This window comes from Phascolarctos cinereus, unplaced genomic scaffold (genome assembly GCF_003287225.1).
Source record: "Phascolarctos cinereus isolate Bilbo 61053 unplaced genomic scaffold, phaCin_HiC Scaffold_4;HRSCAF=312, whole genome shotgun sequence".
Lineage (NCBI taxonomy): Eukaryota > Metazoa > Chordata > Mammalia > Diprotodontia > Phascolarctidae > Phascolarctos > Phascolarctos cinereus.
This window is the reverse complement of record NW_027555847.1, coordinates 321359586-321372148: the sequence shown is the minus strand read 5'-3', so window position 1 is coordinate 321372148 and position 12563 is coordinate 321359586. Positions and strand designations below refer to the sequence as shown.

At 38.3% G+C, this 12563-nt stretch overlaps 1 protein-coding gene across 1 annotated transcript in view; it reads left to right on the top strand.

Annotated features, from left to right (window-relative positions):
- Positions 1–12563, top strand: part of DMGDH (dimethylglycine dehydrogenase) — a 103974-nt gene that overhangs the window by 49998 nt on the left and 41413 nt on the right. Inside the window, exons 12-14 of the mRNA XM_020998451.2 lie at positions 3839–4056; positions 7671–7828; positions 12494–12553. Of these exons, the coding sequence (XP_020854110.1) occupies positions 3839–4056; positions 7671–7828; positions 12494–12553 (436 nt within the window). The remainder of the gene's footprint in view (positions 1–3838; positions 4057–7670; positions 7829–12493; positions 12554–12563) is intronic.

The window sequence follows — 12563 nt, the reverse complement described above, 5'->3', positions numbered from 1 at the left end:
GAGTGCTAGGCCTGGAGTTAAGAAGATTCATCTTCTCGAGTTCAAATCTGGCCTCAGATACTAGCTGTATGAGGCCCTGGGCAAATCACTTAACACTATTTTCCTCAGTTTCCTCATCTGTAAAATGAGCTGGAGAAGGAAATGGCAAAACCACTCTAGTATCTTTGCCAAGAAAAGCCCAGATGGATGCATGAAGAGTCGAACACAACTGTAACAACTACTCAAGCTTGCATGAATAGAATTCATTCTTTACCTACTATTTCTAAATTTCTTTGACTTTTATTTTATACTTTTAAATGTATTGATCTCTTTTGCCTTTTCATTACCTTTATTTCTTAATATGTCCCTCCTGGATTTATTTTAAAAAGAAACAAATTAATCAACAAGCATTTCTATCAACCTGTGGGGTTCCAGGCAGTGTGCTGGGCAATGGGGATGCAAGAATGAGTCTACCCTATATGAACAAAAAATGGAAGGGAACACAACAGTCAAAAAGAAATGACTGAGTCTTGGAATTCTTTTCCTCCTATAAGAAAATATACCAAGTTAAGTGTAAGAAGTGTATTGTAATGTCTAGAGCCAGGAAGTCAGGAAGAGCTGGGTTGGAATTCTACCTGGACAAGTCGCTTAAATCTTCTGAGACTAACAGTCTTTCCATCTAGCTGTTAGTCTAAGACTGGTTGTTAGTTACAGTTGAGTAACTAGTCTGTTAGTTTCAGATCAAATGTCTGTTTACTCATCTGTAAAATGAGCATAGCAGGCAGCTAGGTGTTGCAATAGATAGAGCTCAGCGCCTGGCGTCAGGAAGTCTCATCTTCCTGAGTTCAAAACTGGCCTCAGACACTTACTAGCTGTGTGACCCTGGACTAGTCACTTTACCCCATTTGCCTCAGTTTTCTCCTCTGTAAAATGAGCTGGAGAAAGAAATGGCAAATCATTCCAGTGTCTCTGCCAAGAAAACCCCAAATAAGGTCAGGAAGAGCCGGACATGAGTGAAAAACAACTGAACAAAAACAATATGAGGGTTATGATAGCACCTTCCTCAAAGGATTTGTTGTGAGGATCAAATAAGATAACACGTGTAAAGCACTATGTGAAGTTTAAAGCACTACATAAATATGAGATATTGTTATTATTCTTATTATTCTTATTATTCTAAACTACTGTGTTCCCTTTGTATGTCATTTTCTCTTCGTCCAGTGGTAAATTTAAATTGTTGGCCTTTTAGTGTAAAGGCCAGACCTTTATTCTGATAGATGAATTCTATTATCTTGCAGTAAGTGTCTCTTTTCATAGCATGGCCTTGTCCTCACCCAGCATGCTTTGCTGTTGTGAAACTGTAAGATCATGTGTTCTGACGAGACATATCTAAGATCAAGGGGACCGTCACAGGTTAGTTCTATGTAGAGAAGATCAACATCTCAGGACAGAAAATTCAAAAGCCCCACAGAGTACACACTAGCTATTAGTATCTATATGCAGAATACATAATGATCTTGAGAAGGAAAATAGATAGCAATTCCCTTTAGCTTTTGTTTCCTTTATATATTCGGATCAGCAGATCATTTCATAGCTACAAAGTAATCCCTACAGAGATATTCAACAAAACACTAGAAGCTCCTGGAAATGAGAAGTCTTTGAAGTTTTTATAGCGCTGTTACCAGGGCCAGAGCAATTATGCATTTGATTCCAAGAAGCATCAGTGACTTGAAGTAGTGGTGAAAACCTCATTTTGTTGAAGGGAGCTTTCTGGAAATTTGAGTTTAAAATGAAATTTTGAAAAAAAATCATGTTTAAGAAATCACTATTTAAGGTGATTCATTCTCAATTTTTGGTGGAATGATTAATACTATAAATAATTATCACGTACTCTATTTGTCTTGTAAGCATGAGTTTTTGTATATTGTTGTTTAATAGTTTGGTTGTGTCTGACTCTTTGTAACCGCATTTGGGGTTTTCTTGGCAAAGATACTGGAGGCTGGATTTGAACTCTGGTTTTCCTGACTCCAGGCCCGGTGTTCTACCCACTATGGCACATAGCTGCTGTGCCACCTTTTTGTATAGTAGATTTCCTTAAAGAGAAATTGTTGTTGTTGAGACATTTTCAATTACGTCCAACTCTTCATGACCTCTTTTTGGGGTTTTCTTGGCAAAGATACTACAGTGGTTTGCCATTTCCTTCTCTAGCTCACTTACAGATAAGGAAACTGAGGCAAACAGGGTCACACAGCTAGTGTCTAGGGCTGCATTTGAGCTCAGGTCTTTCTGACTACCTAACTCTACCTAGCACCCAAAAAAGAAACACACATATTTTTGTATAGCCTTTCAGTTCTCATTTTGCATGTGAGTAGTTTGACTTTTCCCCTTGCGTGGTACTTTTCTGCATTGGCACCTGTGCAATTCAAGGAGGCAGCTGTGGCATGATGGAAAGAACACAGAATTTAAAATCTAAATCCTGGGCTTAATTCCTGGTTCTAATATTTGTTTCCTGTGTATCTTGAGCAAATCACTTTACTTTTCTGAAACTCATCTGTAAAATGGGATACTGATACTTGCCAGTTACCACACATCATTGTGAGGAATAAATGTAGTAGGGTATGTAAAGTGCTTTATAAGAATAAACTATAAAGAGTTATATGTCAGCTATTCTTTGGCTATTATTTCTGATCATTTATCCAGGTTAATAATAATAACTGACACATTTAGCACTTTATAAAATGTTTTACGTGCATTGTCTCAATTTAATCTTCACAACAACTCTGTAATATGGGTATTACTGTTATTATTATCCCCATTTTACAGGTGAGGAAACTGAGGCTCAGAAAGCAGTAGATTACTCAAATTCACACAGTGGCAGAACCAAGTTCAGAACTCAGGCCTCTTATTTTCAGTCTAAAACCTGTTCCATTACAGTATAGTCATTTCCAAGTTTTTAAGTTCTTTGGAACTTGAGTTGAACAGCAGAGTAGACTATTGTTATTTGTCCTTTGCTCTCAAAGAGGCTCTCAATGACATCAGGGGGATGATGTCTTGACTTGCAAGTGAATTGGATTTAAGTGAGGCAGGGCTGTACAAGAGCCTCTAGTAGAGGTAGGACAGCTATCCTGAGGTGGCATGGGGCAGGACCTGTTCAATTTCCTCATCCTTGATTTTCGAGAGTGGGGTTTAGGGATAGGAACAGCATACATCATCTTTTGGGGAATCGATTATGTCTTTTAATTATTTTTAACTAGTAAGCATTTATTTTCTCTCTCACCAGCCTCTTCCCTGCCTGCCCACCTACCCCCCTATTAAATAAAAAAACCCTTATAAGAAATATGCATAGTCAACCAAAACAAATTCTCCCATTGGCTGTGTCTGAAAATGTATGTCTTATTCTGCATCTTGAGTCCATCATCTCTCTGTCAGGAAATATTCATTGTTGTTTGTTCATCAATTTCAATTGTGTCTGACTCTTTGTGACCCCAGTTAGGGTTTTCTTGGCAGAAATAATAGAGTAGTTTGCTGTTTCCTTCTCTAGCTCATTTTACACATGAGGAAACTGAGGCAAACAGTGTGAATCGACTTGCTAGGGGTCACACAGCTAGTGTCTGAGGCCAGATTTGAACTCAGGAACATGAGTCTTCCTGACTTCAGGCCAGGCAGTCTATCCACTGCGCCACCTAGCTGCGCCTAAATGTCTGTTCAGCTCTCTGGAATTGTGATTAGTCATTGCATTAATCAGAATTCTTACTGTTTTTAATATCTTTAGTCTCTAAATAAAGCCTCAAGAAAATAAATTGTGAAATCCTTTGCCCAGGAAAGATTTTTAACAAAATGTCTACTCTTCAAAATACAGATGGATTGAAGAAGAAATTTTGAAAGGTGGCTATGATGTTGAGATTGAAAATATTACAGATGACCTTGGAGTCCTTGGAGTAGCAGGGCCATCAGCAAGAAAGGTTCTTCAGAAACTGGCCTCTGCTGATCTTAGTAACGATGCATTCAAATTCCTCCAATCTAAGCCTTTAACAGTTTCTAATATTCCTGTTACTGCTATTAGGATATCCTATACAGGTGAGAGTTTGGGACCAACCTGGTCATATTAATTAAAATCTTATGGAATCTGATGGGATGATAGTATCTGTCATCTTTCTCCATAGACATATGTATGAATATGTATGCATTATAATATATGTACATGTATATATATATATATACATACATACACACACGCACATGTGCACACACATAAAATCTCTCTTAGATGGGCATCCAACACAGCTATTCCTCTCACCCAAATTTTATCGTAATTCTAGATGCTAACATTTTGTCTGCCATAAATGTTCTTTTGATTCCCCAGGCCAATATTTCATCACCAGTTCAAAAGATAAAGGAAGAATGGGAGAGGCAGATGGCTTTAGGACTGTGGTTATATAGGGGAGGGATGGTGTGCTCTACATGTGAGGGTGCCCCTTCATCTCAGAATGCTAGAGATGATCTCCTCCTGTGCTGTGGAACTGTTCTCTGGAGTTCTTAAACTGGGGTCCATGGACATTTCAGGGGGCTCATGAAAGTAAATAATAGAAAATGACATCTTTATTTCAATATAGTCAGTTTTCTTTGTAATTCTATTTAAAAATATTTTAAGAAGGAATTCATAGGCTTCACCAGAAAGGTGATCCATGCCAAAAGGATCCATACCACAAAAGGGTTAAGAACCTCTTGTTCTAAACCTTTCAAATATCTCCTAGAAGCAATGATGTATAATGGAAAGGAAAATGGATTTGGAGTCACAAAGCCTGGGCTTGAGTCCTAAGCCAGCTATGTAGTAGCTGTGGGACTTCGTGCAAGTCCCTTAGTGTTTCTAAGCAGCCTCAGTTTCCTCATCTGTAAAATGGGGATAATAATACTTGTACTGCAATTCATAGATCAGTTGTTGTGAGGATCAAATGAGGCAACATATGTGGGAAAAAAATCTATATAAGTGTGTATACAATATTATCCATGTGGAAAGATTTCTTGGTGCCTCTGCTATGACTGTCATCAAAAGCTACAATATTACCGATTCTTAATTATTCAGGGTGGTAAGAAACAGAAAATATGGATAATTTAAATGCACAGCTAGTCACCAAACCTGATTTTAGCCGTAAGAGGGATTTTCCACATACACATAGGGGCATATGCTTTATATTGACTCCAAAGGGAAAATGGGAATGTGACTGATAGCTATTTGGAGTGTTGTCTGCCTGGAACACTAGGAGGGGCTCTGAACTGGAGCTACTCCAGTTCATTTCTACCGTAAGCCACTAGATGGCCCTCCAAGCCTTGAGCTACCAGTTGAAATAACTTTGTAAGCATGCAAGGGATTTGCTTTGATTCCCAAATTTTTCTCTTTCAGTGCCAAACTAGAGTCCCTTTATAGTAGAGAAATTAAAAGTTTAAAACTCCGTTGGAGCTATAGTTTATCCTAATAAGATCTGAATGTTCAACCCTCCCCCCCTTCTCATCTATATTTAATTATCTACAGGTCATTCAAAACCTTTTTTTTGGGGTGGAGGGTAAACACACCCAATGTCTCCCCACTTACCCGCCACCACCACTGAAGTCACAGGGGAAGGATAAAATGTAAACTTCTTAAGGGTAGGGACTATTTTGCATTCATCTTTGTATCTCCAATACCTTCCACATAATGGTGGGTACTTAAAACTGCTTGTCAATTGATTGATTTGATTGAAGGAGAAATCAACTCATTACCTGTTTCTAGTAATTACTGTTCTCAGCTCCTAAACTCTGACTAGGTGAGGCTGTTATCCAAGATATCAGCCAGCTATCCCAGGGAAGGGAGTCAGCATCTTCCTTTGAAGGCACCCAAAATTTCATGACTTCTCTCTCTGGCTTTTGGGATCTTTGTCAACCAGACCACCAGGTCCACAGCAACTGCTTGAACTCTGCTAGCTCTGAACTCTGAATTTCCTGAGTTAGAGGGTAGCCTTAGATAGAAAGAAGTATGTAGTATTATCCCTTTTTAAAGTCCCTCCATCACTTGTCATCTGATATGACCTCTCTCACTTAGAGTACCCTAATCCCCTGAGGCGATTATCTCAAAATTCCCATTTCTTTGATTCCTTCAAGGTGTGGACAATTTGGGGGAAATAGATACTGGCTGCATAGCAGGAGGTTGACCCAGGAAATATTAAATAGATACATCACTTCAGCTTCCTAGTAGTCCTTACCCCTGCCCATCCACCCACAAATGATCAGGATGACAATCAAACAGGAAAATGTACTCTTCTGCTCATTTCCCTTCATTGGTAGAGACTGTTCATAAGCAGTGCAGAAAAGAAGTGCTCAGATAGCAGTGAAAATGAGGCAACGAAAGCATTCAGACAATCCACAACTCTGATAGAGAATTAATTTAAAGGAAGATCTTGATAATATTTGGCATTCGTGTTGTACATTACCTCATTTTAGCTTGATAACCAATCATAAAAGGTAAGTTACTATAGGAATTATTATCCCCAGTTTACAGATCAGGAAACTGAGGCTCAGAGAGACATCATAGGCAATATTTAAACTTGGGTCTTCCTGACTCAAAATTCAGCACTTTTCCTATTATACCAGTCTTTCAGGGAAAGCTAAAATTTGAAAATACTTAAACAACAACCTTGTTACTAATTATCCATTTGATACTCTCTGTGTTAGAAAGATTGTTATGATACAAAAAGCAGTTAAAGATCATTATAAACTAGTTTCAAGGCATTGGAATCGCACCTATATCTGTGTGATAGTTAGAGAAGGGCATCACTATATTTGTTGTTGTTGAGTTGTTTTCATTTGTGTCTGACTCTTCATGACCTCATTTGGGGTTTTCTTAGCAAAGAAACTGGAGTGGTTTGTCATTTCCTTCTCCAACTCATTTTACAGATGAGGAAACTGAGGCAAACATCAATATGCCCAAGGTCATACAGCTAGTAAGTGTCTGAGACCAGATTTGAACTCAGGAACATGAGTCTTCCTAACTCCAGACCCAGCACTTTGCTGGCCCGTTTCCAGTTGTCCTGATCTATATCTAGCCATTGGACCCAGATGGCTCTGAAGGGGAAAATGAGGCCGGTATCTTTCCACAGCTCTCCCTCACTTAAATCCAATTCACTTGCAAATCATGGCATCACCTCCCTAATGTCATGGTACTCTTTGAGAACAAAGGACAAACCACACACCCAGCACTCTATCCACTACTCTACCTAGCTGCCCCTACCATATACGTGCATACACACATACATACATACACACATACATGCATATGTACATACATACATACGTACATACATTTATGTATATATGTGTGTGTGTGTATGTGTGTGTGTGTGTATATATATATATATATATGGTAAGGGCAGCTAGGTGGAGTAGTAGATATATATGTGTATACACACACACACACACACACACACACACACACATATGAATTAGCATCTAGTCTAAGTGAATCAGTGTGCCAGGAATGCTTTGGAATCAGGTTTTGTAGTAGTTTGGCTGAAACGTGCTTTTTAGAAAGTCAACAGCATACCCTTATTGCATAAGTAGATTCTCTCCCCTTGTTTTATGGATTTCTAGCTAATGTATGTCAGAATCGATGACCTTTGTTATCCCATGATGACTGCATGATAACGTTGGGTTTATTTCAGGTGAACTGGGCTGGGAGCTCTACCACAGACAAGAAGACTCTGCCACACTCTATGGGGCCATCATGGAAGCAGGCCAAGAGGAAGGAATTGACAATTTTGGGACTTATGCAATGAATGCCTTAAGAATGGAAAAAGCTTTCAGGGCCTGGGGGTCAGAGGTCTGAAATTCTAATACTTTACATATATATATATAGCTATTAAATATTCATTTCTTGTTGTTTTATTTATGTTCTCACTAGAGCTAGCTTTACCTGATATTAAAGTTAGTTCTAGTTCTAACAGGAATGACATAATGTGATTTTATTATAGGAATTTAATAATTAGGAAAATAAGTCTTTTCTTCCAAAGGCAAGCAGAATTTTCTGCTAAAGTCTCACTTTAATGCTTCACTAGGCTATGGGGATGGCCATAGATTCTCAAAGGTTAAGTTAATGGAGCTCTGGAAGGTCCTACCAAGTCAGGAATGATTCAAGGATAGGTCTGATTATGGACAGCATGTCTTTTGTCCAAGAACCCACCTAATTAAGTCAAAGACGCTCTTTACCAGTTGGCTGTAGGATGTTAATTTTTGGCCATAATTCTCTAAAACTAATTACTAAGTCATGGGGAGTTTGGGGTCTGTATTAGAACCCACAATAAAGGAAATTGCTGGTCCTCGGAGTTATGAAATAAGTTAAAGTATAATGGAGCACTGATAAAGAGTCGATTATGATTTTGGATGGCTTAAGCAATACCGTCTGGTGATTGAATATTAATTGAACACAGAGAGAAGACAGAATCCAACTCATGTTGATTCTGATTCAAAGAAGGTCTTCACCCTGGAAAGCATAAAACAACTATGGTTAAGAGAATTGAAGCCCATGCTAGATAAAAGGATAGTGAAAGCTGCTTCAAATGACCCCAAGTCTCTAGGATTTGATGAATGACATTCTAGATTTCTGAAAGAACTTGAGGGTGTGAAAAATCATGTAAAGATGAGAGGTTCCAGAAGAATTAAAAAAAAAACTGGACCTGTGATTTCATTGGTACAAAGAATTCCCAGTGTGGAAATTCTCCACATGGAAATCGACTGGTATCTATAACTTGCAATCATAAAGAGTTGCCTGGAGCACTGAAAAGATAAGTGGGTGTCCACGCTTGCACAGCCAGTATTTGTCAGAGGCAAGACTATGAATCAGGGTCTTCCAGATTCCAAGGCCCATTATGCCATAATACCTTTTTCCAGGAGGATGGAAGTGAGCTGATGTAATCTGAATTTTCCAACAGCCTGATGAGCTTGACGTTGACGCCCAGCACAATTCTAGAGTAGACTATTGAGCATATAGAACATGTAGCTAAGAAAGTGCTGATCACAGCGAGTCAGCACTGGTTCACTAAGAATAGGTCATGCCTAACTGACCTCATTTTTAGGGAAATGTTTTATAAAATGTAAGTCTCTATTAATGTTTCGTAAGGCTATTTTAATGGTAGATCAGGGAATACCATAGACAATAGCGCATCTTGATTTCAGTAAGAGATCTAACAAAGTCTCTCATTATATCCTTGGGGTGAAGTTGGTGGAATGTGGGTTGGGTGTTAGGTGAGTTTGAACTGGTCGAGTAACCATGAGTGAAGAATGTTAAATAATTGAATAATGACACCCTGGAGAAGGCTTTCCCACCGAGGGCTGCAGGGCTTTGTTCTCGGCCCCATCCAGTCTGATAACTTTATCAATGGCTTAAATAAAGACATGCTTGTTAAGTCTGCAAATGACAAAAAGCTAAGAAGGATATTTGATATGTTGCATAACAGAATCAGGATTCAAAAAGACCTCAAGAGGTTGGAATGATGGGCCCAAACTATGTCAAATTTAATACGTGTAAATGTGAAGTCTTGCATTATTATTCCCCCAAAAATCAACTTTCTACTAATAAGAGCTTCCCAAAGGTATAGTAAACAGCCTTGTGAATTAGTAAGCTTCTCAGAACTCAGTTGTGAAAGCAGAAGCAGAGTGATGATCTGTCAGGAATATTCAGAAAGGATTCCTGTCCTGCCCTGGGTAGAAGTCTGGACAAACTTTAGGGACCTTCCTATCTCTAGGACGCTATGCTTTGAGTCTTCTCCTGTTGGTTTGTCAGAGTGTTGTTGTTTTCACCGGAGGCCCGGAAAGGGTGAGAACAGTTGCTCAACAAGCATTTATTAAGCACCTATTATGGACCAGGCACTGGGCTAGGTATTGAGGATACAAACAAAAATGAGATGGCCCCTGGCCTTAAAGAGAAGTGGAAGCTTAGGGGGTAGGAAATGACAAGCTTAGATGGGAGCTCTAATAGCAATCCTGGCTGGGTGTTGGGCAGCAAGAGGATGTTGGCATAGGGAGGGAAGATTCTGGGAGGTGGGGTTGTAATGATAACTTACATCAAGTACTTTAAAGTCTGCAGGATGTTCAATATTCCTTCTCTCATCTGAGTCTCATGATAACCCTGTGGTGTTGCTGCTACAGGCATTATCATCTCCATTTTATTGATGAGGAGACCAAAGTTAAAAGGCTTTAGGTGATTTGTCCAAGGTCACACAGATGGCAAGTGTCAGAAGTGAAATCTGAACTGTGGTGTTCGTAATGCTAAGTCCAACACTGCCCACTGAGCCACCTTGATTCTAGTACAATCTACTACTACATTCAACTTCTAGTTGATTGCTTCTAGTACAATCAACTAAGGGGCAATTGGGCAAGAAGGATCTTTGGAAGATGTTGGCACTGAAGATGGACCTTGACCACTTCACAATTTTGCCTAGGGCTAGCCCTGTGGGGCTCTAGAACCACTCCTCCGGTAGTCAGGATTTGTTGGTCAGTCAATAGTCAAGAAGCATTTTATCAACAATAATTTATTAAGTGCCTACTGTGTGCCAGGAACTGTGTTAAGTACTGGAGATGTAAAGAAAGACAAAAGATACTCCTTGCCTTCAAGGAGCTCACAACTTAATATCCAGCAGGTATTCCAATGGGCTTCCTAAGGAATCACTTCACATCTGCTCCTGAAACACTGACAAGTGGGGATGATGCAAGGGATGCCTATAGTCTCCACTGCCCACTTCTAGTTAGGTTTAGGAGTAATTTGTCCAATTCTATTTTGGGGTGTGTATGTGTATATATGTATATACATACATATTATATATAGTTGTTCAGTTATTTTCAGTCATGTCCAACTTTTCATGATCCCATTTGGAGTTGTTTTCTTGCCAAAGATACTGTAGTGTTTTCCAATGTGTGTGTGTGTGTAGAACTAATGGTCTTTATTTTGATGTTAAAAAGAGAGGACAATGTTCATTTAGACTCCAGGATTTCAAGCACATCAGGACAGCCTTGCTTATCACCTTTCAAAGACACATTCATCCATATTGATTTTACCTTTGAAGAACAAAAAGCCTCCACTCCTATCTTTCTTCGTTTTTAAAAAATGTTTTCTGTCTCAACATTTAACCTAGAGCAAAAGTGAGGGGGAGGGGATGAGAAGAAAACTCTCTCAGTTCAAACTCCGACCATCAAAGAGTAATTTTAAATTACAAAGCCTCCTTTTTTTGGTCCAAGATCTCATTGCAATCTAACCTATTACACCCCCACCCCCATTCTGCTCTCTCTTATCCACTTATACTATTCATCTCCCTTTCCTCCTCTTTAGCTCTCTTCCCAAGCTCAGTAACCTTCAAATTTCCCAGTAGTATTAGAGAGCCATCTAGTGTTACTACAGAAATCAATCTTTTATTTCTTCCCTGGACACTTTGAGTAGACAAATCTCTTCAGAGCATCTGCAGCTTGATCTGATTTGGCAGTGAATCCAGATTTTTGTATCATTGAGAGAACTGATAAATTTTTGGTATTTATCAATTTTATGGAGCTTGATATTTTTCTTCTCAAAAGCTTGATCGTGCCTTAGGATGGTCTGAAAGTCTCAGATCCCTGAATCATAGTAAAAGGACTTTCAGTTCAGGTCTAACCTATGGGTCTGAATTTAGGCTAAGATGGTATGATTCCATTATTCAAATATAACTTCTAAAATTCTGAGCATAGTCTATCATGATGTTCTTAGTAAAATGATGACAAAGAAGATGACAAAGATGTTGGGATGAGTGTTGATAAAAACAAAAACTTTATTTAAATGAAAAAATACCAAAAAATTCATAGCAATTTTCATTTGCAATTTTGTGGGAAATTTTCAGTGTTACACATGTATATTTTGAAATAATCTCATTTCAGTAGCGTGGCCTATATTTCGGGTCTAATACAGTATTGGCTTTAGACCCAGGTTCAAGTATAAGCATGAACTAAGGCCTCTTCCTTCTCTTTTCTCCTTTTCGATGCTCTATAGAGAAGCAATTTCCACTTGCTCCACCTTTAACTTCTCCTTATTCTAGACTTTTAATAACACAAGTCAATATCTTTTCATTAGTTATTTATATAACTGAAACAGTATGAAGGGAATTACATAAAGCTGTATAAATGGAATATATATTTTAGAGATCTGTATTTTAACCAAAGGTAATTCTATGTACTTCATTTAGCATATATTTTATATGTCAAATAAAATTCAACAAGAATGGCAATTTAAAAGTAAACCTTCCATCTTTTCAGTTATGTAATGACAGTCATATACTAAAAAGTTATTCTCTCTCTCTCTTTCAATTGAAAGGGTTATTAGAAATCCACTTTTTGAAATTTCTCTTTTTAAAACCAGAAGGCAAAATGGAAAATTATGGGTTTTTTGAAGTAAAAAAGTTGTAGAAAAACAGAGTTTTAAAAACTATTGTCCAACCTTTTAATTTTAAAATGTCTTTTTTCTTTATAGATGAATTGCGATACAAATCCTCTGGAGGCTGGGCTAGACCATTTTATAAAGTTAAATAAAGTAAGTCTGT